Below are 27844 nucleotides of genomic sequence, written 5' to 3'. Positions count from 1 at the left end.
ATATTAAATATTAAATGTAATAAAAAATACTTATATAATATCAGATACATTAATAAGTATTTTTAAATATAGAACATTTTCTGTTAATTTATAACAGGAAAATAACTTCTGTTATTTTTGTGTATTATATGGTATCATGATAATATTTATTATTACTATTATTAGAATATAATTACCATTAAAACAATTTGGATCCAAACCCGAGTAAATGTGTCTTTTAAACGCAATGAAATAATTAAACTTTATTAGTGTTAATATCATAAAACAAAATTCAACCCAACACCTATCACCTTTATTACGACTTTTGACATAAGATTGATTTATTTCTATCGTTTTTATTAATTTAAAGATCTAAAAATTATCAAAACATTTAAATCATTTTTTTTTTGCTATTAAATTAGATATTTAGGTAATTGATAGAAATGTTTACATTAACTACATAAGTTTTGTAAAAAAAATTTACATAAATTATTATTGAACTGATTAGATCATAACTCTCTAAAAGAAAACTAATTAAACAATACAAAAAACTAAATATTTTGCATTTTTATAAGATTTAATTAAAATTTGAAAAGTTATTTATTATAAAAACATAACAAAAGAAACTTAATATTTTTTTCTTCTCCTTGATCTTTTTGTTGACTGATTTGTTTGTGGAGGAGGATCATCATCACTACCATCGTCATTTTCATTTTTAGTCTGTTTAATATCTTTATCTTTACGCTAAAAATTTAAATATTAATAAAATTTAAGAACAATAAAATAATAAAATTCAAAATTACTTTGTCCCATTCTTTTTGTAGTTCATTTAACATGTTAGGAGTTAGTAATCCTTGGGCAAGAAGCCTTTCTGTAAGTCTGCCTTTACTGACTATATTCTTATTAATATTTCTTTGAGCTGATTCTAATTTTTGAAATAATGCAAAAAAAAAAAAAAATCTAAAAACTAGTTCATTTATACTTAATTTATTGATTAACCTCTTAAAAAATTATGCTTGTGTCTGGCTACATTGAAATCTTCTTCTATTGAATCACTTACGGAGCTAGAACTCTCAGAATTCTTTAACAGTCTTGTAATTTGCACTACTCCTTGTTCAATAATATCATCTAATTCTGTTTGCATATCTCTTACAAGATTAGCTTCTGGAAATAAATCTGTAAATCTATAGCTAAAGTAAAATAAGTAAATATGAGGGGTTATTAACTTTTAAATAACAAATAATATATATTAAAATAAGTGAGTAATAATAATTTAGTTTTTAATAAATACAAACCTAAACCATAAATATAAATCTAAAACATCAAAGACAGCTTCTAAATGAACAAGATCAATGATAGTCTTGGGAATTGTGAATGGCCATCCAATATGTTTGCATAACCAGTCAAAAGTAATGGATTCATTTCTACTATACTGTCTGGCATACTATAAAAAAATATAACCATTTCATTTTTTTAAATTATATTAAATTTTTTCCGTTATATGAAAATAATTACTTTGAGAAACATAGTGCAAACAAAAGGCATCTTTCTATTTATAGGTGCACAGCAAAAAACATATCGTGCTCTTAAAGGTAAAGGGACATGTTGTATCATATCAGCAAGAAATTTGAAATCTTCAATATTACACATGAAATACAAAGAATCATCAACTGTTGATAATGATATAAATATATCCTAATAAGGAAAATATATAAACAAGTTATTAGATATTTGTAAATTAAACAATTACACATAAACAGGTAAATACTTATGTTATATATGACAATATTATATTTTATTTTAAATTGAATTAAACTTTATAACATTTACACCAAAATACCAATAAAATATATGGACTACATACAATATTTTAATATTTATACATACAACGAGGTTAGCTAAAGTTGAATTTGGTAAATGGTAAGCATATAATTCAATTTGATCAGCAGTAGGATGAAGTCCTGCTTTCAAAATTTGTTCTGGGGATTGTGAAAGTATATGCTTTAAAGTGGATAAATCTTGAGATCTATATGTAGTTACATAACCCTAAACCAAATTTTTTTTTTTTAAATATACATATTTCATAAATATAAAACTAGGCTGTTTACATTTTCATATTGTGTTCCATAACGACCAGCACGTCCAGCAATTTGTAATGCTTGTGACACAGATATAGTATCCATTTCTTTTTCTCCTTTATCATTCAATGTTGGTTTGATTAATGAATAAAAAACTACTCTTCTAATACTTCTATAAATCAACAATTATTCGGTTAAGTAATAAAATTCCTATTAATAATATTTATTAAATTAGGTAAAAGATTTAATTAAATTTAATGAATAGTAATACTAACAGGTTTAATCCCATTCCAATAGCATCAGTAGCAACAAGGACATTACAAGAATTATTTGGATCATTAAACTTTTGAGCTTGTGCTAACTTTGTGTTAGGAGGTAAACCTCCATAAATAACTGCAACTTCAATGCCTCTTGATTCAATACCACGGCTCACCTAAAATATATATTTTTTTAAGTTAATATTTAAAAAATTAATAAAAAAATTTAACATATTATAGTATTTTAATTACTGTGTAAACATCATTTTTGCTGAAACATACAATACAATCACCAGGCATAACATTTTCTAGGCTGCAAACTGCAGAATCTTCAATATTTAAATTGGTAAGGCGTTTATACCTGTAAACCTAATGAATAAATGATTAAAATTATTTTATACTCATAACAAAAACTTACTTATAAAAAAGAAAATTTTTAAAACATACTTGAACATCTTCTCCAGTTGTCGTCATCAAACCCTTAACTAAATCTACAGCTCCCTCTTCCCCACAAAGATGAATTTCATTAGCAACAATACCTAATAGTGCTCTAGTCCATGCCCATCCACGACTTGGATCTTTCATCATCTGTATTTCATCAATAACTGCTACATCATCTAACACAATAATGAACTTTTAAATAAAATGCATTAATAATTTTAAAATAAAAAAAACTTACAAGGTACGTTTACATTTGCCATTTCAACAGTGCAAGAAATATGTTGAGAAGTTTCACTTTTTCCATCGGCAAATTTTCTTTCTTCCCCTGTCACCAAATCACAGGGAGTGCCCTAGAAATAATTTAAACTTTATTATCAATCCAAGTAGCTATATTTAATTTCTTAAAAATTGTATACCCTTTCATTAGATTTACGGTAAACTTCAGTAGCTAATAGTTTTAGCGGACCACAATACACACCTGAATTAGAAGTAAGATACTTTTCTAATGCATGATATGTTTTACCACTGTTAGTTGGGCCAGCATGAAATATAATTTTACGATTAATTGCTCTTGCTTCTGGATACCTTAAAAAATATTATTATGCACTGATTTTATACCCAAAGTAATAATACAAATTTATAAAAACACATCATAGTAAAATTAATACCTTCTCAGCTTCGCATCGAAGCAAAAACATAATTAAGTAATTATAAATTGTAAATTGTAAAAAAATTTTACAATTTAAAAAAATCTGTTGATTACTTTTTTAATACTGCACAGAGAAGAATACAATTATACTAAAAACAAAAGGAAATTTTATGTTACAACGTTTATTTTTTTTCTTATAATAAAAAGTAAAAAAAAAATAATTTTGTAATTTTTTATAAGTTTTTAATTTATCTTCTCATATTGTTTGATAAATTAATTATTAACTAGTTTCAGATATTTAATAATTTTTAAATTTATAATAGAGTACTGATCATTTTTAAGAATGCAATATTTAAATTGAAAACCCAGCACAATGGAGATAGTACATAGTTGAGACAAATATATATGATATCTAGTAGTGACGAAAAACAATATCACAAAAAAATGCTTCAATGCATATCTGTAGATAGTGTTTAATTTTTAGAAGGATTTCTTGGATTATATCAAAAGCAACATCATTTTCAATTTCTTAATTATATGCTGATTACTAGTTTTATTATATAATAATGTATTATATGAATAAATACATATTACAGAAATTATATTTAGTATTAAAATAATGATCAGTATTTTATATTGTAAAATTCACGAAGGAATTATAAAAAATGTAAAGTTTAACTAGAAAATTTTTGTTTTGGAAAGTCCCTTTTGTTTAATATACTTATTGGTTTGAATGCTACAAAATTTTTATAACACTTAACACATTAATGGACAGCCACTGCTATAGCAGTCATTGTGTTTTAAGTTATAATTTGACTATAACTGCTATAACAGTGATATAGCTATAGCAGTCATATGGTTATACGAGTAGAAAAAAGTCACGAGTAGACTACAACTACTATAGCAGTTACACTTTTTTTTGTTTTCATTGTTTTTGTATCATATTTATAAAGAAAAAAGCTCTGACGCATTTTTTATTCCAGACAATTATTAATGAGATATTAAAGTGAATCTGTAATTACAGCCAAGAACGTGACTGCTATAGCAGTCATGTCCGTCAATGTGTTAAATACATTTTTTTCTAAAAAGGGGGAAATGGGTTACACACCTATAAAATATACCACAATTTTTTTAGTTTCGATGCAAAGCTGGAAAGGTAATTTTGTATCATGTTTTTTTTCATCCAGTTGAAGACATTGTCTTAGAAAATTTAAAAAAAAAATTTTCTCCTTTCCTATAATTGGTCGAAATTTACAAAAAAATGTTAATTTTTTAAATCAGTAAATGTTTACTTTTTTAAACTTTTTTTTTTTTAACTGCCATAGCATTTTTAAAAATTAATGAAACAAAATAATTTTTTTTATATAATTATCTTAGATATTTTCCTTACATTTGGTTTAAATCTTTTAAAAATCAGACCTTTTATCTGTCCATAGAAAAATCAAAATAGAAACTTTTGCACAAAAATTAAATATTTTCAACTATGTTAAATAAAAGCTTATGTTATGTACTCTAAGTTCAAAAAAAAAATTAGTCGCCACGACTTATTTTCTATGTGCAAATGGGTGCTGTAGTTAAAAATATGCTATTTTGTTGTTAATATTTTCCATTTTATATTTTTAATTTTAAATTACTACTTTTTAAAACATATATTGATCAACTTAATTTTTTTTTTTTGTAAACACTTAATATGTACCCCTTTTATTCAAAATACTTTTTTTTGCAAGCAGATAATTTTTTTTTATACAGAGTGTTCAAAACTTGAAACATACAAACTTTTTACACAACATACGAATATAGAACTTTTTCAACTTAATTTTTGAAAGTATTTCAAAAATACTCTAAGCTATAGTTGTATGATAAATTAAAGTTAATGTTACAAACTAGAAGTTAAAGAAAAAAAATTTATAATAATGACTTGTATTCTGTATGTAAATGGCATCCGAAGTTAGACAAAATATTATTGTGTTGTAAAAATCACAGTTTAATAAATTGTTATTTTTACTTAATTTTATTGTAACTTTTTTTATTAATATCAAAATTAATTATTTCAATAAAAAGTATTAAATTCTATGAAACTCAATGTTTTTAAATGGATGCTAAAATTTAAATATTTAAAACTATAATCTTTATAGTTCTATTCTATAACACTAACATTCAAAAATAGTTTCACCTATGATTTTGTCCACTGAAGTGTTGAATTTTTTTATTATTATTATTTTTTTATTTGTAGATATTTGTTTTTTTTACTGATTAGTAATTATTTCAAAAATTAGAGATGATAGAATAAATATAATTGCAGATTTTAAAACACCGCAAAAATTGGTCTAGAAAAATTATGTATTTGATACTGATAAAAATTTCTTTTCTAGTTTAAACCAAATTATTTTCTGAAAAATTTTGCATCAAGAACTTCAATTTTTATAGATGTTTGCCATAGAAGTAACAAAATATACAACTGATTTATAATTTTTATAATCTCTCCATAAAATTTACTATATTAATTTACTGAATATCAATTTCATACTAAGATTAATTACTACAATTAAAAGTATAAATTAATAAGTATTTATTCATATAATGAACTTATGTTGCTTTTGGAATGATATATTAGGACATATTTAAATTAGGAATAATGAAGGAAATCAGAGCTAATTAATCTCATTATAGTGATTATAATCACTATCAGATAGCATCTATACTTGTCTCAACTATGCTGTGATGGTTTTTTTTTTACTTTTAGAATGTAACATAAATTTTTATTTTATATATATTTGAAGCTCAGAGTATATTCAGAACATTATCAAAAGTTGAAAAATGTCTACTTTTTATAAATATTTACAGTTTTGAACCCAGTTATAAGAGAAAAAAATGTAATATTTAAAAAAAAAAGTATACTGGAAGAAAAATGTATTCATAAAACAAAATTAAAAAAATTAACATTAGCTTCAATTTGATATATATTTGTAAGTTGGGGTATTTCAGAAAATTTTTCAAAAATTAAGTTGAAAAGTTAGACATTTTGAATCTTCCTCAATGGGTTGGTTAAGGGTCAGATTTTCTAAGAGTATACCAAAAGAAAAGGAAATACCTAAGGTATTTATAAAATATATTTGTTTTAAACTATCAATTTTTAAAAATATGACAGTTTTTAGTAAAAATAGTTTAAAATATGACAAAAATTAATTAATTTTAAAAATTAATTAATTTTAAAAATTATAATTTTTGGGAATTTTTATGTACTCATAGATTTTTTAACTTAAATAATGTTTAATATAAAAAATAGTATTATGACATTCATACAAAGAGTAAAGACTAACCAGTTAGCAGGAGATCTTAAGTCACTAATTTTTTTCAAATCATCCATACATTCAAGATGTGGAAACATTTGTTTAGCATGCCTTAAAAAGTATGGAAATATGTCATCAACATGTCCTGCACCTTGTAAAATATCACTAATAACAACATGCAGATCAACAGGTAAAGTATTAGCTTCAAGACAGAATCTTCTGAAACTAATATAAGCTTGATGCTGAAGGTAATCTAAAAATCATATTAGTTATTGAATAAATCAATTATTAAAGATGACGAGCTACTACTATCTAATCCATTTTCCATAGCAAGTTGTTTAATTTCAGTCTTTTGATAAAATTGATTAAGTATTTTTAATAAATCGCCTTTATTTAATTTGCCAGTTAACTCAGCTCCAACATTAATGTCATCTGGATTTGGTTTGACTGGCACAGGAACAAATAGAGTAGACAAACTGTCATCTTTTTTTAACCTTTTTTGAATGAATATTGAGGTGAAATTTGTCTGCCTAAATCTAAACATAAACTATTTTTATATAATAAAAAGTTAAGCTTTCCATGTCTGAAATTTTAGAATAATTATGTCTAAAATTAAAATACATATTATAAGACTTGTTACACACATTTTTAATTTAAGACATAATCATTGATTTTTAAAGGACACATTTTGTGTTAAGAGACACACTATCTTAATCCCTCATCTCTATCATTAATTATTTAAAATTATAGTAACAACAAAAATGTGATTTACTTTTTACTTGTTTATAAAGATAAAAGTGACTTATTTATGAACTCAACATAAACAGAAGGTACAGTTACCTTTAAAGTTAATACAATAATCAACTATTTTTTGAACTAATAAGTAATAAATATACCTATCAAGTTTCAAAAGTGTGTAATAATGTCTTGAGTGTTTCATACACACATTTTTTAAAATATGCATAATGAATGACCAAAATAAACATTAGTCAGATATGATTGGATCAAAAATTATACAATGAAATTATTATTTTCTTTAATACAACAACTTTTTAATAGATATCTATTGAATAATAAGTTTAAAATGTTGAATTTTCCATTCTTTTGAAATAGAAAATTTAACTCACAAAAGAGGTGTTCTGAAAAATTGTTGAAAAATTTTATTGTAACATGTTTAAGTATAATATCAATTTAAATTTCTGTTATCTTTTATCAACAAATATGATTAACTACACATAATGAAGTTAGGAATATTCTGTTCATAACATATATTATTATTATTATTAGATAGCATAGCCAAGTCAGATTCAATATTATGAATGAAAAGCGTTACCATGTTTCTACATTGTAAAAAAATTACTATTATCATTTATTATCAGTTTATTTATGAAGTAATTTATAGTGTATTTTAAGAAGTTAGTGATAACAAGTATTAATCCATAATGCAGTCATTAAATTGAAATTTTTTATGTATTTTAATGTATTTAAATAACAAATCAATCGTCCATAAATCTATAATTATATTTATGAATAGAAATGTTAACTTAAGAAAAATTACAAAACTGCTTCAAAAACTTTAAGTAATTTTTCATGATTATGGATGTATTATTTTGTAATATTTTTACCAGAGAAAATTAAAAAAATTAACACAATATGGACTTTTTCAATTTTTTTACAGATTGTTTAAAAAAAGTAAGTTGTCAAGTCAAAATTATTTTTAGTTATTAGATTAAAGTATATTTAAATAAATTGTAAAATTATTATAATTAAAAGTTAAATAAAACTACTAGTTAATAAAAAAACATTTAACTTCAGATTTGTGGAAACTATCCCTAGTTAAGTAAATTTTTATTTTTACTAAACATATATTTGAAATTCAGTATAGCGAGTCAGTAATTCAATAATACCTGATGTATTACTGTCATGGTTTCGAGACAGATCACAGATAACTCCAAACGGTATACAAAAAATCAGATCAATTTAAAAAACTAGACAACACCAACAATAGTTTATGTTGTCATTATATCAATATTTGTAGCATAAAGGCTGTGTGATATGAAAATATAAATAATAGAAGAACTGTAAAAGATGAAAAATTCTTAACTGTTCATTAACTAGTGAAATTACACAGAAAAAATTTATGTATATATATATATATATATATAATATAAATGGTTTCTTTAATAAAAATTGAAAAAACTATAATAATAATTATTAATAACAATAATAATTATAATAAATACAACATGTGTAAGTTATTATTATATTTATTATAATTCTTTATTTTAATAGATGAAATGTGATGATACTTTACCTAGAGTAACATCTCCTCGTATGTACAATGAAGGAAACATAACATTTGAAGGATTAATGATGATTTTTGCCTGGTTTTCTACATATTTGCAATATTTAAATATTTATAGATCAGTATGGTGGTTACCAAATTCTAACTACACATTATGGGTATAATTATTAAATATTAACATTTTATATTAATAAATTTAGAATAGTATAACCAAGTAGTGCCTTTCAAATACTATATTTTGTTTAATATTTGTTCATAAGTGACTATTTCACTTTCATCCTTGTATTAATTATTTGTTTCAAAGTATATAAGGTTACTTAACAAAATTTATGAATATACATAAAATATTTCTTTATGTCATATACTCAAAAATGATTGAAAATACAGAAAAAAAAATGAATATTAGGAAAAACATTATATAGTTTATCAACAGCAATATGAACACAAATTAAATTTTTTTTTTTGCATATTTTAGTTAGTATTTTACTAATGATACTAACTATTTAGTTTTAGTAAATATAACAAAAAAATATTTTTAGACTGTGTTCAAATGTCATAGAAAATAGTTTCATCTTATTTCATTAATCAACATATTGTTATTTAAAATTATAATCTTTTTTTTAAATTATATTAATTTAGATAATTTTTAGTGTATGTATTCAAAATATTTATTTTTTCAGAAAATACATTTAATTGATTACCAAGTTGTCATTTTTATACTAGTTATGCATTGTAGAAGATTTGTTTATTGCTTGATTACTTGGGTTTTTCACATTTTATGCCCACAAAACTATTGGAAATTCATTAGACTTATTATAAGGTACACTGTTTTTTTCATCAGGATGATTATTTTATTAAAAACTTATTTATCAACAAAATCAGAAAAATTTTAATATTTTTTACCTATGGGTAGGAAAAGTACAGCTGAAAATGCCTAATAATAAAAATATTATAAAACACACATTACCTCAGTATTTATTTTAAATGGTTAATTATTTTAGACAATACTGGTCCATAATTTGTATAATCTGATAACTCTGTTATTATTATTAAAAAAAGTCTTTTTTTTACATTTTAGTTATCCTTTACAATGTGATGAGCAAAATATAAGATTTAACGATCTTTTGATGACTTTCTTTTTTTTTTTTTTATTCTTACTCTCTTATTTTCTTTTCCCTACTTTAAGCACTAGTAATAATTTTACAATTTTTTTATTAATACCCTTGGAATTCCAAAAACATAGATTAAATTATACTCTGATATATAAATTGAGAAATATTAACAAAATATAATTATGAATATTATTTTTATTTTGAAAATAATTATGTAGAGGATAATCAAAAAATTCATTTGAATATCAAAATGTTAAACAGGATAAAGTACTAACTTACTCTCTTCCCCTATTGTCTTTAATGATATAGTTCTATGTTATCTATTTAATCTATATTTATTTATTTGTTACAGACTTTTTGTAACTGTTACATTATCTATCATATTAGCTCTACTGGCTTTTGATCTTTATTTAAAATATGATTATGTGATAATTATTTATTTATTTATGCCGTAAGTAATTATTAAGTTACATTAAATTAATTTATTTGTGAAAAATAGAACTATAGTCAATAATATTATTACTTAAACACACTCTTTAGAATAAGAATAATATTATTTTATTTTCTGAATATTTAAAAAAAAAACAAATTTACTTCACAATATTGTATTAAAATGATTTAATTCAATTAATTTTAATAGAGTTATAGGTTATTTGTGTTATTACGGATTCAAAGCTTGTCCTATTTTTGATATGATGTGTGTGAGTGAAAAAGAAATTTTCATCAATGGAAAACCCTATAGTAAGTTCATATCAGAAATGAGACTACTAAAAATTATTTTTATAGTTAATTTTAGAAACAAATAATTGATTATATAAAAATTCAATGTAACATTTATAAATATGAAATATTTGCAGGGCAAGTGTTTACATATATACATATATACAGAGTGATTCACTTAACATGAACTATTTAATCAAAAAATAAAAATAATATTAATAATTTTCTTACTTGTTTCTATTAGTTCAATGTTTCTCTCAATTTTCCAATCATAAAGTTTTTCATGTTCATCCTTTATACCTTATAAGGGATGAACTAGGGTGTCAACTTAAATTTTTTAAGTGACAACACATAATATTAACTTCTCTACTCTTCTCTTCTAAAGGCTAAGCCTTGTCTTAGTTTTTATATCCTGGAAAATTAAGTGCAGTGGTTTCCCGTTGCCTTCTGCACTGGAAACATGATGCTTTTTCCCCACCGTAGAAGCGCACCCATCCATTTACCTATGGCGGTAGGCGCGGTTTAACAATAGAGTTTTGTCAACAACTAGTGTGACCACCGCACCACACCACGCCCATAATATTAACTAGCTTAATTAATAGATAATGATCTAATTAAGAAAATTACTGGTCGATAATAACTTTGAGACAAGTATTTTGGAAGTTATTGACAATTTAAAGTATGACTAGAGGTGAAGAGTGAGTAGTGTTTTTATAACTAGACTTTTCCTAGCCATACTCTTCCTCTCACAGATATAATTATGTCAATAACTTTTGAAATACTGGTCCAAAAGTTATTATCAACCAGTCTTTTTTTAATTAGTTCATACTCTATTAAATAAGTTAGTGTATTGTCATTTGAAAAATTAAAGTTGATACTTTTAATATAACCCATAAGATATATGGGATAAACATAAACAACTTAATTATTGACAAATTGAGAGAAACTTTGAACAAAAAAAAAAAAACAGTGAAAAAATTATTAATATTATTTTTATTTTTTGATTGAGTGGTTTTGTATAAAACCACTTAACATTTATATAAAATATTTTAATCAAGATTTTTTTCATCAAGATGTTATCATTTTCAAAAATAATGTTCATCAATACAAACCTATAAAAATGTTAACTTTGTATAATAAAATTTATCTTTAATTATAGTTATACCAATTAAAAAATTAAAGCTTATTCCATGTAATTTTGTATTATGTAATACATAAATGGTATCTCGATCCTAGATTATTAATATTATTCTTATATATTAAAAAGCAAATTAAGATTTTGGAAACTTACAGTTCAATATACTCATATCCATTTGTGTTCATCAAACCCAAAAACTATTCGTTCTGAGGTGGAACATATGAGGGAAGATTTTAATAGCAGGATGACACAAATATTATTTTCATCCTTCTTTTCTGCTTATTATTCTTGTTTTCTACCATTAGTATTTGTACAAGTAAGTATTATAGTTTTTGTTTTTTAAAGCTTCTTAAAATTCCATGAATTATACATTAAATATTTTATGTTATTAGACATATGTAATTTATGAAGAACAATGGGTATTAATGCATTTTACATTTGTAATGATAACAATGGGTATGATGTTATGCATTCATTACTATCCAGTTAAGTAAGTGGTTTTTAAATTATATCTATAAATCAAAACATATTTTTCAATAAATGATGTAGTGTAGGAACGTACTTGGTATATTTGTTAATATGTCTTGTGTTGTTGATAGGTATTAGAGATTTATTGTACAGAACTATGTATATTTTACCATACTCACTACCACAAGAATAGCGTTTACAATTGTTATAAAATAGTCAACGTTGGTATTTTTAGTAAAAATTTAATAAATAAAATAACTGTTCAACAACAATTTTTGAACTAGAATTTTGCAAATTGTTATTAATTCTAATATAGACTAGAAGTGAGAATCGTTTTATAGTTATTTATACCATAAGTATTTTTTAGCTAAATTTCTACTCTAAGACATAAATATTCATAAATTCTGAAAAGAAATTGTTATCCATCAGTAATTTTTTCATATATAGTGTAGAACATCTAATGGACAACTATAATAACTTTTGATCTACATAATATTTTTTACTTTTTTTATTATTACTAATTTTTAAACACTTAAAAAGCATTCTAAAGTATACATTTTTAACTTTACAATTTTATATACATATTAAAAATTAATATTTTTGGAATTTTTATGATAGCCATTCCAAAGATTTACATTAAAGAAAAATGTTAAAACTAAAATTTAATATAAGAAAATTACAAAAATATTCAAATTTTAATAATCTTAAAGAAGTTATACAGATATAACATTGGAATTGTACTAAGATAGTTTGGTGACAAGGCTTTTTTTCATATAAATTATATTTTCAATATCCCTCTCTTTAAAATTCTAAAAAAGATTTTTCCATTATTTTATGCAATAAGAAATCACTAATCTAAAGTTTAAATTGTAATAAAAGTATTTAAAATTTAATTATAATAAAAAAAAGTTGAAAAGTGAATTTGTATTTTAGTTACTTATTCCATGCATAAGATATATCTGATACCATTTTTCATTTTTGTTTTATTCAGCCGCTACATTTTTCCTAAGTTATTACCTTAAGGGTAACAGAATCAACAGTCTTTTTATATTGTTTTAAGTATCTAAATCATTATCTTTTGTTATGTCATATAGTTTCTTTAGAAGCAGTTGGTGTTTCATGATATTAATTGCTGCACTCAAGTTCAAAAATGCTGTTCCAGTAACTTTTCATTTTTAATATCCCTTCTATATCATTGGTATAGGATTAGAGTAACATAATAACCAAAAAATGTTTGGTTTTTTTTTTAACTGTACTAATTAGTTTTTTTGGTAGATTTACTGGTACAACAATAAAACTCTTATAGTTAGAAGTTATAACTATAGCGAAAATACCTTTAGTTTTTATTTTTATTTTTAATTATTATAGAGGTGAACAAAAACTGTCCAAACACCCAGATCTATAGGTTCATTGTGCATACCTTTTACCAAATTATTTTAATTCGGTTTCTTCACATAAGTGTTTCTACCAAAGTGTTGTTGCTATTGTTGAACACCTAAGACTATATATAGGACGTCCTACTAAGCCGCACCTATATATATTCAAGGATCCTGTTTCTCTAGTGAAGTTTAGTATCTCTCTGGATTTTAGGTTTTTGATATCGTCATTTTCTGGAAAAGATTTTCTCAAATGGTTACATCTTAATGTGGCCAAAGTATCACATTCACACATAATGTGAAATGAATTTTCCTAATCTGTTCCTCACTTCCTAAAGTGATAATTCTGTCACTCCCATTGTGTTTTAAAAATGTTTAAGCAGATGACCGTGTCTTATCAGTTGTCCAGTTAAAGTGTTTATTTGATATCTAGTCATTTTATTAAGATCCCTCTTCAGTAGTTGACATGTAGTCTTGATTAACAACCTTAAGTCCCATCACTGGTTCTGGTTCAACATAGGTCTTTTGTGCACCTTTCCTTGCTAAAAAGTCTATTTTTTCATTACCAGTCACACTGCTGCATTCAGGTTTCCATGTCAGAAAGCACCTCTAAAGTTATATAGTTTAAAAACAATATTCAAAATAAATAATAGAATAAAATTTTATTTTAATCAAATATATTTTTTTATTGATACATTTCTCTGATCTTACACTCAGTACCATATCCATAATCAGTAACAAGAATCCTCGACAAATATTATTTGTTTAACATTTATAACTATGTAGGATACATAAAATTTTAGCTGATAAACAAAAACAAATAAAATCTTATTATAAAAAACCAACACAAATAATCACAGCACAGTTGGATCAAGTAGAGATGATATCTGATAGTGATTAAAATCAATATCATAAAAAAGGTTTCAATGCAAATCTGTAGATAGAATTTAATTTTTAGAAAAAATGATGAAATATTCCAAAAACAACTTTTATAGTTTAATATAAAACAAAAACCTATACATAGGTATAGGTATTTTTATTAATATATAAGTTTAATATTTGAATATATACATATTTATAAAGTTAATGTATTCAGAGCGATTCTTTTAATATTAGCACCTCGATTTCTTTTAATGTAATAATCATATTAAGAAAATAAGTAATTGTTTAATCCATTTTTAAATTACTGGATCATTTTTTTGAAAAAGGAGATTTATGAGTAACCTACTTCCCCATCCCATCCACTTATGTAACTTTACCACTTGACCAAAAATATTTATATAAATAATTAAGACAAAAAATTGAAATTATAATACAAATAAAAGTAATTTTTTACAGCACAATAATATTTTTGCTCTAACTTTGGGGGCTGTTTAAAAATAGAAGATAAGGTGTCTGGACTAATTTTTTTTTTAATTTCGATGCGAAGCTGAGAAGGTATTGGTTTTACTAAGATGTGTTTTTTTTTATGTGTCTGTTACCACTTTTTCTAAGCTCATACCAAACTAGTTTCTTTCAACGATACGTCAAAAGATCACAAATCGTAACTAGTCGAAAACATTACCCTCAAAAATTGAAAAAATTTCACTCATTCCCCATAAAACCTACAAAAAAATTACAAATTTAAAAATTGCTAAAATTAAAATTTTTTTTTACTGAAAACTGACATAACTTTTTTAAAAATGACCAAATCAATATATATATATTTTTTATAGATGCATGATGTCTTTACCTATCATTTGGTATATTTTTTAATAAATCTGACACAATGTTTTTATGAGATATAATATTTATATCCCTTTTTCATTCGACCTACCTTATCTTAATCAGGATATAAATAAGGAAATAGCAGATCACGTAGCTTTTGGAATAATCCACCAATTTTTTTAAATTAAACACTATTTAAAGATTTGCATCGAAGCTTATTTTATAATAGTGATTTTAATCACTGTCAGATATCATTATACTTGATCCAACTATGCCACGTCACCACTGTGACGCGACCCCCCTGTGCTTGGTTTTTTTTTTTTTATAAATTCTAATATATTATGTAAGCATATATTAACATATTAACATATGTTTGAAACATGAAATATTTTCGGAAGATTTTTAAAATTATAATTGGAAAATTATACTTTTTATACATATTTTAAAATTATAATTTTTTTGGAGATTTTCTCCATTTACGGGGAACGAGGGAAATTTTTTCAACTGTTAAGAATAATGTCTACAACTAGATACGATTTGTGTTCTTTTGACGTATCGTTGAAAGAAATTGGTTCAGTGAGGGCTGAGAAAAAGTGTTAACATGAAAAAAAAACCACTTATAGTTAAATTAATACCTTCTCAGCTTCGCATCTGAGTTAAAATTAATAATTTAAAATAAAAACAATGATTAAATACAAATTTGTATTAGATCAATATTTAAAATAAACTAAAAATTTCTAATATAAGTTTGTTATTATATTAGACTACTGTTATAATTAGATAAATATTTAAAAATGGATCAATAGATCTATTTAATAGGTCAATAGAAAGATAACGTCCTAAAAATATAATTTTGTCTTATCGTTTTATTCATCATTAGGTTATGAAAAATAAAGTTCAAATTTAACCCATTATGTTGAAATTAATACTCTCTCAACTTAACAACAAAAATAAAAACTTCTAATGTAAATAAAAATATTATTTTTATTTTGTAAGGAAATAAATAGTTTATGATTCAAATTTTTTGTTTTATTTTAATTTTATAAAAAATTATATTTTTAAGTGATTTATTTTTAATTTTTCTATTTAGATATTTTGATAACTTGCATAAAGCAGCTATACACTTAGGTCGATGGAAAAGAGTTAAACTTGACAGACCACACATGCCTATTCATTTGTATGTATATTTTGTTTAATAATATAAGCTTTGACACTTCAGGCTAATTAACTGATAGACGAATTAAGCTAATTAAAACTAAAACATTTTTATTAATTAAAAAAATTCAAACTATATGAATCCATTTGAAAAAATGAAGTTGAACCCCTTACAAGGCATAAGGGATGAGTTTGAAAAGTATTACATAGCTAATAATTTAAGAATATATGACTAAAAAAAAATTCAAAATTATTTATATTTTTGTTTGAAATGTATCCACATTTTCATTTACGAGCTAATGTTTTGAGTAAGAGTCCAAAACGTCAACTCATAACTATAATAAAATATGGTTCCATCCATAAATATTTCAAGTAATACGACAATCCATAAAAAATTCAATACATTCAAATTTATCCAGAAATTTTGCTCTTATAATAGATCTGATCTTATTTACAGCAAAATTGTATGATATTCAACCCTATTTAGTAAGACTAAGTTTGGCTTTTATTATATTTATTAAAATAAATGTTAATTATTGTAATAAATGTCTCTAATGTAATATTAAAATTAAATAATATCAATTTAAAAGTTATTTGTTATAATGAATATCAGGTGGTCAGAAGAAGTACTATGGCAACAAGGATCATTAGTACGCCATAATCAATGTTTATACAAAGCCGAAGGAGTTTCTAATGTTGCAGAACCTGGGAACAATGCTGATAAAATGTTTTATGTAAATAGACTTAATTATATTATTTATCCTTTTAAGTTTTTGTATTCTTACTATAATTATTTAATTATTTTTAGGCAATGTTTAGCAATCCTTCAGAAACAGTATTTTTTACATTAGCGTGTATTCAAGTATTATTTATGGTGTTCCTAATAACAACACTAGTTATAAGTTTTCAATGGCATCATATATTTTACTTATCATTTGTAATGCTTTTAAACTATGTAACTCTGTGTAAGACTTTATTTAATTATCGAATGACAGCAAAAGTTTATAAATTATTAAAAGAAAAGTCACAATAGTTGCAAAAATTGATAAATATAAACCCAACCTCTTTTAATTAATTTTATATTTAGTAAGATATACTAAAGTTTTTTTTCTCTCAAATATTATACAAAATGCCTTGAACATATTTAGTAGTGTTTGCAAAATTATTTATTAGAATCTAATCAACACGGAACTTTATAATTTTTAAACTAACATTTTGTTTTTGATATTTTATACACATATGATCTCATTTTTCTGTTTTAATATTTTGGAACAATTTTTTTTTTTTAATACAAATTATTATGTATATCTAATAGAAAAAAACAAAATAAACAATTTTATAGCTAATAGTTTTTTTCCTCTATATATTTTACAACTGATAGATTCTTTCCAAGAAAAAGAAAAACCTGCAAACTTTACACTTGAATATAAACTTTTTATTGAAAAATAAAAATTAGTATATTAATATAGCTAAAATACATATTCTTGAACTGAAGTTTCTTTATTGTAAGTTTTTTATTTCAACTAATAGTTACTTTTCTGGAGATGTTCCGGTATATTTCCATACTGATAAATTACTAGAATCCTTTAATTATAACTGTATTAATATAACATTTTAAATTAAAAAAAGTCATTTTATTACTTGAATTGTTATGTTATTGAAGGAAAGTTCATTTCTCAATTCATCACACAACTGTAAAATCTCTTGATTACTTATTTTGGAATTTGATTTTAATGCTAATTGCCTAAGTTTACCCCGAAAATTAACAACACAATCGATAATTAAATCTGAGTTTAAACTAGTTTGATTCTATAAAAAATTCATTAAAAATTACACAAAACTAAAAACTAGTATAAAGCATAGAGAATATTAATTAAAAATTATATAATTAAGTATATTATAAGTACCTTCAATTCAGATAAATTAATTCCAAAGTTATGTAATGTATTGGATACTAAGTTTGAAGCTAAAACTATCTCAGAAATTGAGCAATTAAAAGTAAAATCCTGAATGAAAAATATAAAAATTAAAAACAAAACAAAACTAAAATAATCTAATTAACTTAGTTGAGTTTAAAATAATTAAGTATTTTAACTTCATAAATTGACTGTACCCTTTAACATTATACATGTATCTTTGGCTCCTTCAGAATCCCCCTGCTGAAATACAATGGTTAGTCCAATCCCTCAAGTTAGTGAGCCACTAAAGGGGTAACTTACAGACACATCAGTACAGTTTGGCTCAAAAATAACTGATTAGGGGACTGAACCCTTATTAGTCACCAACACAACCACTCGCTCTTTTAACTAAAGGACTGCTAAGCCTAAAGACTAGCCAACTCACACATTTAATATTGGCAACTATTATCATTGACTGTAGAACTAACAATCTTACCTTAACTCTGGGCGCATACGCGATTTAATAATAATAATTACGAGTCTTTAAAACGGTTACAAATAATCATACTTTATATATACATTTGTAACACAAATACTAAAATAATAATAAACACACATAGCCTGAAAAATGAATAATTAAATTTATCCACAATGAAAACAATCTTGGTGAAAACGTCAATCAAAAAATTATATGGTTTTTGATAAAACTAGTACGCCATATGAAAAAATATATGATAAAAAATACAGGTCTATGAGAATGTATTGTATGGAGAGTGATAAAAATACATTTTAATTTGATTAAAATTATAAGTTAATATTGTTGTATAATTAATCCATTTTACATTTAATTGATATTTAGTAATATATTAATATGTAAATAATTGGATGTAAATTATAATATAATAATAGATAATTTATAATACCTTATTTAATAATTTGTTGAATTTACTAACTAAATTAATAAGTGATTGTAAAACTTTTGAAGTATCAAAATTATCAGCCAAATAAATAATTATTTTATTTTCAGTATCTGTTATCATCTGAAATATTTAATTATAAGTATAAATAACATTGATGTAACTAGATGGATACTTGGAGGACCATAGACCCATTAAACTTAAAATAAACTCCCTTTGACATCATGGTTAAAAACCTTGATAAATTTTATAAATGAATACTTAATTTTACACTATTTTTAAAATATATTTAAGATATCTTTCGTAACAAAATAAAAAATAAATAGACTTTTTCTAACTACAAATTTATTTCAAAAAGTGTTTTATGATAAACCTGATTTCAAGAATGCGACAATAAATATGGGTTTTATATTTAATGTTACTCATTAGATTATAAAGATTTAAATAAAAAATTAGAATCAGAGTTATGATTATTTAATTTTATTGAAATAATGAAAGGAAATTAATAATGTAGAGAACTTAAAGCTTTAAAAAAGAATTACATATAGACAATAATTGATTTATACATGTCTTAATAAAATATTATTTTGATAAAAAAGAAATCTATAAAAATTATTTAAATTCATTAATATGTCAAACATACCTTAAATAGTAAAAAGAGCCCAAACATGTAAAAATATTCAATACAAAATTTATTAATTGAATTTGTGGTAATGTGAAACAATTGTTGTCTATATTCTATGTGTACACAAAGAAAAAAATATATGCTTTAAGTGCTTAGTAAATTAAGACGGGCACCTGAGTTACAAAAAAAAAATTACATCATATTTTTTGCATACCTAGGACTTTATAAAACATTAAATAGGTCTTAAAAAATGGTGTGGCCTGAAGTCCTTGTAGACTCAAATTTCTAGTTACACCCATGATAAATAGTAATGTAAACAATAGTTATTTATATCAAAATATAAATATAGCAATAATATAACTTACATATAGTAAATTTGTGTCTTCGATTTGAACCACTTGTTTGGTTTTAATATGATTAGAACAATTAAAAATGAAAGACTTCAATTTTTTTAGAACATTAGTAGCAACTTCCATAGATTTTTCACTGAACTCAACATCTAATATTTTAAATAAAATTTTCATACTATAGATATTAATATTAAGCTAGAAAAATTAATCTCTTGGTTTAAGTCAAAATTTATTTTTTAAGTATGACAATGTATTAACTATATTCTTTAAAATGCAATATATAGATTTCAAAAAGTAAGAAAACGGGTAGTTAATACAATATTACATAAGTTTTTATTTTGATAAAATTGTTATGAATAGAGCAATAAAACCCTTTTCCTTATTTATTGATTACCACCAACCCACATAAAAATCATATATTTTCTTATACATATTTTTTATTAGTGAGAGCAATCTATCTAGTTTAATATACATGTAGCTTGTATTAAACACTCGTTTTTTATAAAGTAATCGTTAAGTGTAATGATGGCAATAAAATATTTAATCACCATTTTTATAATTAGATAGCAGACATAGTACTCTAAATTCATTAGCTGTGTAAGATTTTAACAATTCTTTAATTCCAATTGTATTTTTGAGTGATTTTGACATTTTTATATTATTTCCTAAGTGTAAATGTCCTAAATAATTAACAAAATTTTTTAATTAATATAACAAATAAATATTTACACTTTAAAAAAAAAATTATTAAAATTTGGTTGATAATATTTAATATCATTTTTAAGTAAATATTTTAATTATTGATTATACAAATTATAATACATTATATTTATAATAGAATAATAAATACTGAGCATACTTAAAATTAAGTCCATATAAAGCTCTTGGATACACAATATTACAAAGTCTAAAGTCTATTAACTAATAATAAAAATATTTATTGAATAATATTATTTTAACCAACCTGTATAAATCCAATGATTTACCCAATTATCTACATTATGAAAAGCACAGCATTGAGCTTCTTCGTTTTCATGATGGGGGAATAACAAATCAATTCCACCTGAATGTATATCTACATTCGATCCAAAATAATAACTGGAATAAAATTCAGTATTAGTATTTATATTATAGAACCAAAAATGCACATAATTTTTTTTGTATATTTAATATATAAAAATAGTTTATTTTTAATATTTCTACTTATTAATACTATTCAAACTATTAAAATATATTTTTTTTAACTGTATTATAAAAAAATTTTAATTATCTGTAATTAATATATATAGAACATTCAGAAAAATGTTTAAAAATAATATGATCAAGCTAAAAGAAGCCTACCAATCTTATATTTTAGTCCATTATATTCATTTTTTCTTTTCATATAGTTATACCTAGCAATTACAGAACACTCTATATGCCATCCTGGTCTTCCTCGGCCCCAATAAGAATCCCAAGAAGGTTCTCCTAATTTTGCAGCTTTCCATAATGCAAAATCTGAATTCACCTTTTTCAAGATATGTGGCACTTTATCAGGAGTTTTTAAAAATTTTCCATACTTTTTATATTTAATAGTATCAAAAAATATTGTACCTAAATAAGAAAAATCAATTATTCAGTTATATAATAAATCATGATAACTCACCATCAGATGCACAATAAGACAAATTTTTATCCATAAGATTTTTAATAAAACATTTAATCTCTGGAATAAAATCAGTTACTCTAGCGACAATATTTGGATGCTTAATATTTAATAAAAGCATATCTTCCAGAAATTCTTTTTCATACTTTCTAAAATATACAAACCATCATTCTAATTTTTAGCTTTAATTTTCAATGTAAATTTAAGAAGATATTTATTTTACAATAGAGTGTTTTTTTTTTAATTGTGATCCTGTAATCACTTTTCTATGCTTACATATTATGTTTAAGTGAAAAATTTCACATTGTATCTATTTAAAGATATTATCCTAAAAATAACTCTATTTTTTCATAATCCCCAACATTTTATTATTTTAAAAATTGGAAATCTCAGATCTTTTATTTTCAGTTTCAAGTTTTTATTGGTTGATTTTTTAAGTATGAATGGATCAAAACCAAATTCTTATAAAAATAAATTTATATATATAACAGTGAATACAGAATTTTTTTAAAGGGGTTCATTTTTTTAGATGTCAATTTTATCATTTAAAAGACCTTTTTTCTTTAATTTTATTTGGCAATATTAGCTTAAGGAGAAGGACGTGTGTCCATTGCACCCTTTTTCTGGACACACCACTGATGAATAAAATAAATTTTTTTATTAAAATTCTCATAATTTTTATCTTAACTATTTTATATTTATTAACCTAAGTAGAGCAATAAGGTTAGATTTAGGCCAAAAGGCTAACCTAGATTTTTCCTAAGGATTGATTGGGTTTTTTTGTATTCATTGTACTTATAAACTTGTTTAAAAAATTGATAAATAAACTTTTTGAGCTTTTGAAAAAGTTGAGAAACTTAATCATTTTATTTAATTCTTTAAAATTGAGTTTATTAAAATATTTAATCTATTATTTTTTAAATAAATTTAATTTAATTTAAAGTTGATAAGATTTTATTAGATTACCTTGTTAAGTAAATGCAAGTATCAGTAAATTTACAAAAAAAACATAGGCATAAACATTTTGAAGGGACATAATATAATTTTTATCATCCTAATTCTTTTATATAATAAAATGATTTATCATAAATTTTCAAACTAATAATTAGAAAAAATTATTATTATGATCGCCTTATATATATATAATTAACAATTATGATCAATCTAGTTGAATGAACCCACCAACAATTTTATAATAGCTCTCCTAACCAATTTGGACCTGTACAAAAATGCTTCCTCTTGTTTATCCCCCTCTGTTTGAACAGCAAAACATTAAAAATATTTTCTTTTCATTTTTTGAAATGTTCTTGAAAAATCGTATTCATAAAAATCTATATTAAATTAAAATTTATATATCATACTCAATGTTAAACAAAATAAAAATTGTTTCAACATTATTTATCTTTGAGTATTTATTTACTATAGAAAATATTTATAAAAACATCTTAACACACTTTATATGATAGTTATTTTAATCAATATCAAATTTTAAAACATATAAATTTCATTTATACTAGGTTTCAGCTGTAAGATTGTTTTTTGGTTGTTCTATTAACAATTAAAAAAAAGTAATAACCTTGATATCTGGATGGGATCTTGTCCTAAAACTTGTGCTTTGCTTATTATTTTATCATCAATATCTGTGACATTCATTACTTGTACAATATTTTTTTGAAAATAATGTTCTAATATTCTTCGAATAATATCAAATTTTACATAACAACTATAAACATATTAAAATTAAATCACACACAAAAGAAAAATACATTAACGAACCATGCATGACCTATATGCATAGAATCATAAACAGTTGGACCACACATATACCATGTCAAAATTTTACTATTTTTGAGTGGTAATTTAGTTTTTGTTTTCCAATTATAAACATTTACTTGTGGATAAGAAGAAAACATTCGAGTAGATTTATTTATTATATAAAAGAAATTCATACTTCTAAAATGCTGATAATTTAGTTGATTTCAAAAGAATTCTATGAAAAAATATATCAATACATTTTAAGAACTGAATAGTAAATTTTATTGTAAAGAATAAGATAAAAATAGTTTTTTATCATTGTACAAACCATTTAATATTTAATATGAAACCATTTAATAAAACTTAATTAATATTATTTTTGACATTATTCCTTCATAATAAAGTTTATTACTGCATTTAACACTTTCAGAAGATAAAATAATATAGATAAGAAGTTCACAGAAATAAACTAAAGCTAGAATAAGTTACTATCACGAATATAATATAATCACGACACATGTAAATCATGAGCCATCTAAAATAGATAATTATCTTAAATCTTGTCTGTACCCAGGGTAGTTTTTCGTAAATGTACGATAAGAAATCAACGCACATCCATCTTTTATTATCTATGATTATACCTAAATACTTATGTCTTTACTTGAAAAGTAACGTCAATATAAAAATTTGTAAGTATTGTATAATAAAAATATTTTGGAGGATTATACGAATCGGGAAATACTTTTTTAAGGAATGATTTATCATGAAACAATATTTGATAGGAATGGTCATTTTTAAAACTGTATTACTTCGCAAAATATTCCGGAGAACAGTATTTTAAAAACTAATATTTCTGAGATAAATATTAGTTAAGAAAATATTTTGGAAGAATTGATAGCGTTCAGTAAGGAAACAGGTCAATTGTTATAAACAATGAGAACAATAGAAACCCTTTTCCTTACTTACTGAACACTATTTACACTGATAGATATCAATAAGAAAAATATCAATCAGTTAAATACACTTCCAAACAGTGGATAACTAGAAGGGGGGGACTATAATTTCTAAAAAATTAGCGTTCCCCAGCTACACCGAATGGTTTCCCCTCAAAGGCTAAAATTATATTGATCGTAATAAGTAAATATACTTAGTAAAATTTATCTCAATAAAGGAATAAATTAGAACCAACCTATAATTTCTATCATTTCATTAAAAATCAACTAGAAAGAAATATTATACAAAACATCACAAAGTCAGAATCAAAATTTTAATTTCTTATGAAAATAAATGCAAAATGGTCATTTTAAAAAAATTTTAATATACTAGAACAGAAACAAGTTGAGAAAAAAATATTAAGAGTAACCAATTTAGGTAGGTCTCTACATATAAAAATATAAAATATAGTAATATTATTTATAAAGTAATCAACAAACTAAAAATATAACTGTGGTAGGCTTTATTAATAGAACAAATGTTTAAATCGCCTTAAATTTTTATTGCTATCTCTTTATAACCCTTAATATAATAAGACTTATAGTTCCATGTGTTGTCATAGATTAATTATATGGTTTTTTAAGTCTATATTAAAGAATTAATTGATTTGAATAATCCAAAAACGAACAAATAATAATAATTACGTCACGGTCCACCGTGCAACAAGTACTTATATTAGCATGGTCGTATTACAAAATTCTTTTCATTTCATAATTTAAGTTCTTCTGCAATTTTTTTTTTTTAACAGTTTTAAAATGTTGACCATTTGAATAAATATCATATATTAACCAGTGGTGGCTCGTGAATACTGGTGGTGGGGATGCGATTTTAAATATGACTGCTAGTCATAGGTATAAAAATTTGTCAAATTATATATAATAATATAAAAATAGAAGAGAATTGTTGAACTTTGTAATGTATACAAACTAAAAATTAATTTTAAATTGAATAATCGCTATTTCTACTATCAAAACTAGAATTTGTGTTATGAGATTTTGTTACACATTTATTTTTCAGAGAACATTCTATTGGTGTATATAGGGGGGGTTAGCCCTATTAATGTCATGGTTTCTATACCTTGGTAATTTTTATTAATTACTATTTAATACTTCATTATTTTATTAGCTTCGATGCGAAGGTGAGAAGGAATTGGTTTTACTATGATGTGTTTTTTTGTGTCTGTTGTCACTTTTTCTCAACACTCACCGAACCGATTTTTTTCATTGATACGTCAAAAGATCACAAATCGTATCTAGTCGAAGACATTACTCTCAAAAATTGAAAAATTTCTAAGAATAATTACAATTTTTAAAATCGGTAAATTTCTTCATTTTTTTCTTAAAACTATCATAAACTTTAGATATTTTAAAATGCAAAACCCAGAATTTAAATACAAAAATAGCATATTTTTAAATACGGTAGCCTTTTTCACCATGAAGAAAATATATATTTTGAATTTTATTTTTTTTCATAGTAAAGTATATTACATAAGCTTTAATTTAAAATTAAATAAAAGTATCAATATTTCTGCAAAATTTTTAAAAATTAAATTGAAAAAGCTTAACTTGTGTGCAAAAATTGCTTTTTTGAATCTCTCCTGTGGGCAGGTTTAGAATCAGATTTTCAAAAAAATGATATCAAATGAAAAAAAATATCTAAAGTTTCAATATAAAAATAAATTATTTTAATTTGTTAATTTTTGAAAAAAGTTTTATGAAAAAAAAAAACAAAATTTACCGATTTTAAAAATTGTAATTTTTTGGAGATTTCCCTTATTTACGGGGAATGAGAGAAATTTTTTCAATTTTTAAGAGTAATGTCTTCAACTAGATACAATTAGAAATCTTTTGACATATTATTCATCAAAATGGGTCCAGTGAGTGCTGAGAAAAAGTGGCAACAGACAAAAAAAAAAACACATCATGGTAAAATTAATACCTTCTCAGCTTTACATCGAGGCCCGAGAATCCTACCTGTTACGGGAGGCGTCCCGCAAGGGTCGGTTCTCGGGCCTCTGCTGTGGAACATCGCGTACGACGCGGTGTTCCGCGTTCCGCTACCGCCGGGCGTGCGCGTCGTCTGCTACGCGGACGACACGCTGGTGGTAGCGGAAGGCGCCTCGGCCGAGGAGGCTGGATCCCGGGCAAACTGCGCGCTCAGCGCAGTCACCGCCTGGATCTAGCAGGAGGGGAGTGGACTTAGCCTCGCCCTGGACAAGACCGAAGCGGTCAGGTACAAGTTCACTCCTCCATGGCTCGCCGTACTGGGGGTGGAGATTCCGCTTAAGGACTCCATGACTTATCTGGGCCGTGTCATAGACAAACGTCTAAAGTTCGGGCCGCACATTACTCGTGCGGCCCAGCGGGCCCAGAAAGTCATGAATTGCTTGGCGGGACTCATGCCCAATCTGGGAGGGCCGAGAGAGATGCGGCGTAGACTTTTAGTCAGCGTCGTACACTCGGTTCTCCTGTACGGGTCCCCGGTTTGGGCGGATACTCTTGAGTATTCGTCCAAAAACCGTGAAGCCCTGCTCAGGGTGCAAAGGCGGGCGGCGATCCGGACAGTTTCGGCTTACCGAACGGTGTCCGGAGTGGCGGCGGGTATCCTGTCGTCATTGCCGCCCGCCGAGGAACGCGCCGCCGGGCATGAGCTCCGCCGGGAGCGCAACCGGTCCCTCGAACCCGAGGACCGGCTGGCGCTCAGGCGGATGACCATGTTCCGGTGGCGGACTCGCCTCTCGGAGGAAACGAGAGGCGAGTGGACCAGGTCCCTCATAGGACCCGATCGGCTGGACAGGTGGGTGGACCGGACTCACGGTGAGATGACTTATCGTCTCACCCAAGTGATGTCCGGCCACGGCTGCTTTAACGAGTACTTACACCGTATTCGTAAAGCAGCCGCGCCGACGTGCGACCACTGTTCGGATCGCCCGGGAGAGGCTGATAGTGCTTTGCACACCCTCTTCCGGTGTGAGGCGTGCGCACAG

At 24.8% G+C, this 27844-nt stretch overlaps 3 protein-coding genes across 5 annotated transcripts; 1 reads left to right on the top strand and 2 right to left on the bottom strand.

The window, feature by feature from the left end:
• Positions 1-537: 537 nt before the first annotated feature.
• Positions 538-7852, bottom strand: LOC126897710 (ATP-dependent RNA helicase SUV3 homolog, mitochondrial). Its single transcript, XM_050671516.1, has 15 exons — positions 7591-7852; positions 7004-7230; positions 6725-6947; positions 3172-3340; positions 2994-3105; positions 2762-2931; positions 2567-2683; positions 2333-2490; positions 2088-2229; positions 1867-2025; positions 1495-1674; positions 1275-1423; positions 979-1169; positions 783-904; positions 538-723 (listed from the first exon to the last, which is right to left on the bottom strand). The coding sequence occupies exons 1-15, from the start codon at positions 7656-7658 to the stop codon at positions 607-609; spliced, it is 2304 nt and encodes a 767-aa protein (XP_050527473.1). The 5' UTR covers positions 7659-7852; the 3' UTR covers positions 538-606.
• Positions 7853-8133: 281 nt separating this feature from the next.
• LOC126897732 (transmembrane protein 39A) lies at positions 8134-17861 on the top strand. The gene is made up of 10 exons (XM_050671558.1): positions 8134-8386; positions 8987-9157; positions 9680-9819; positions 10464-10562; positions 10752-10852; positions 12125-12285; positions 12362-12459; positions 16611-16697; positions 17289-17409; positions 17484-17861. Exons 1-10 carry the CDS (start codon positions 8348-8350, stop codon positions 17706-17708), a joined length of 1242 nt encoding a protein of 413 aa, XP_050527515.1. The 5' UTR covers positions 8134-8347; the 3' UTR covers positions 17709-17861.
• A 227-nt stretch (positions 17862-18088) lies between these two features.
• LOC126897716 (probable cysteine--tRNA ligase, mitochondrial) lies at positions 18089-24425 on the bottom strand. Of its 3 annotated transcripts, none has more exons than XM_050671537.1 (11): positions 24194-24425; positions 23687-23833; positions 22111-22259; positions 21860-22058; positions 21430-21563; positions 21014-21145; positions 20481-20614; positions 19497-19613; positions 18583-18681; positions 18317-18484; positions 18089-18259 (listed from the first exon to the last, which is right to left on the bottom strand). In XM_050671537.1, exons 2-11 carry the CDS (start codon positions 23761-23763, stop codon positions 18206-18208), a joined length of 1263 nt encoding a protein of 420 aa, XP_050527494.1. In that variant the 5' UTR covers positions 23764-23833; positions 24194-24425; the 3' UTR covers positions 18089-18205. The 3 variants fall into 3 exon arrangements, with proteins under 3 accessions (XP_050527494.1, XP_050527501.1, XP_050527486.1); XM_050671544.1 differs by lacking the exon at positions 24194-24425 and adding an exon at positions 24062-24080; XM_050671529.1 differs by lacking the exon at positions 24194-24425 and adding an exon at positions 23887-24055.
• Positions 24426-27844: the final 3419 nt, after the last annotated feature.

Source organism: Daktulosphaira vitifoliae, unplaced genomic scaffold (assembly GCF_025091365.1).
Source record: "Daktulosphaira vitifoliae isolate Bord-2020 unplaced genomic scaffold, ASM2509136v1 Scaffold_1, whole genome shotgun sequence".
Classification (NCBI taxonomy): domain Eukaryota; kingdom Metazoa; phylum Arthropoda; class Insecta; order Hemiptera; family Phylloxeridae; genus Daktulosphaira; species Daktulosphaira vitifoliae.
The sequence above is the reverse complement of the archived record's forward strand: the minus strand, read 5'-3'. Positions and strand labels throughout refer to the sequence as shown.

Excerpts from the sequence above, each read along its gene's own strand:
- LOC126897710 (XM_050671516.1), bottom strand. The coding sequence starts at position 7,658 with ATGCATATTTTAAAAAATGTGTGTATGAAACACTCAAGACATTATTAC. Across the intron at positions 7,231-7,590 it reads ACACTTTTGAAACTTGATAG|ATTTAGGCAGACAAATTTCA; the intron begins GTATATTTATTA and ends GTTTATGTTTAG. Across the intron at positions 6,948-7,003 it reads TATGGAAAATGGATTAGATA|ATTACCTTCAGCATCAAGCT; the intron begins GTAGTAGCTCGT and ends TATGATTTTTAG.
- LOC126897732 (XM_050671558.1), top strand. The coding sequence starts at position 8,348 with ATGGACTTTTTCAATTTTTTTACAGATTGTTTAAAAAAA. Across the intron at positions 9,158-9,679 it reads ATTCTAACTACACATTATGG|AAAATACATTTAATTGATTA; the intron begins GTATAATTATTA and ends TTATTTTTTCAG. Across the intron at positions 10,563-10,751 it reads ATTATTTATTTATTTATGCC|AGTTATAGGTTATTTGTGTT; the intron begins GTAAGTAATTAT and ends TAATTTTAATAG.
- LOC126897716 (XM_050671529.1), bottom strand. The coding sequence starts at position 24,023 with ATGTTTTCTTCTTATCCACAAGTAAATGTTTATAATTGGAAAACAAAA. Across the intron at positions 23,834-23,886 it reads ATGCATATAGGTCATGCATG|TTGTTATGTAAAATTTGATA; the intron begins GTTCGTTAATGT and ends ATATGTTTATAG. Across the intron at positions 21,146-21,429 it reads AAATCATTGGATTTATACAG|GACATTTACACTTAGGAAAT; the intron begins GTTGGTTAAAAT and ends TTAATTATTTAG.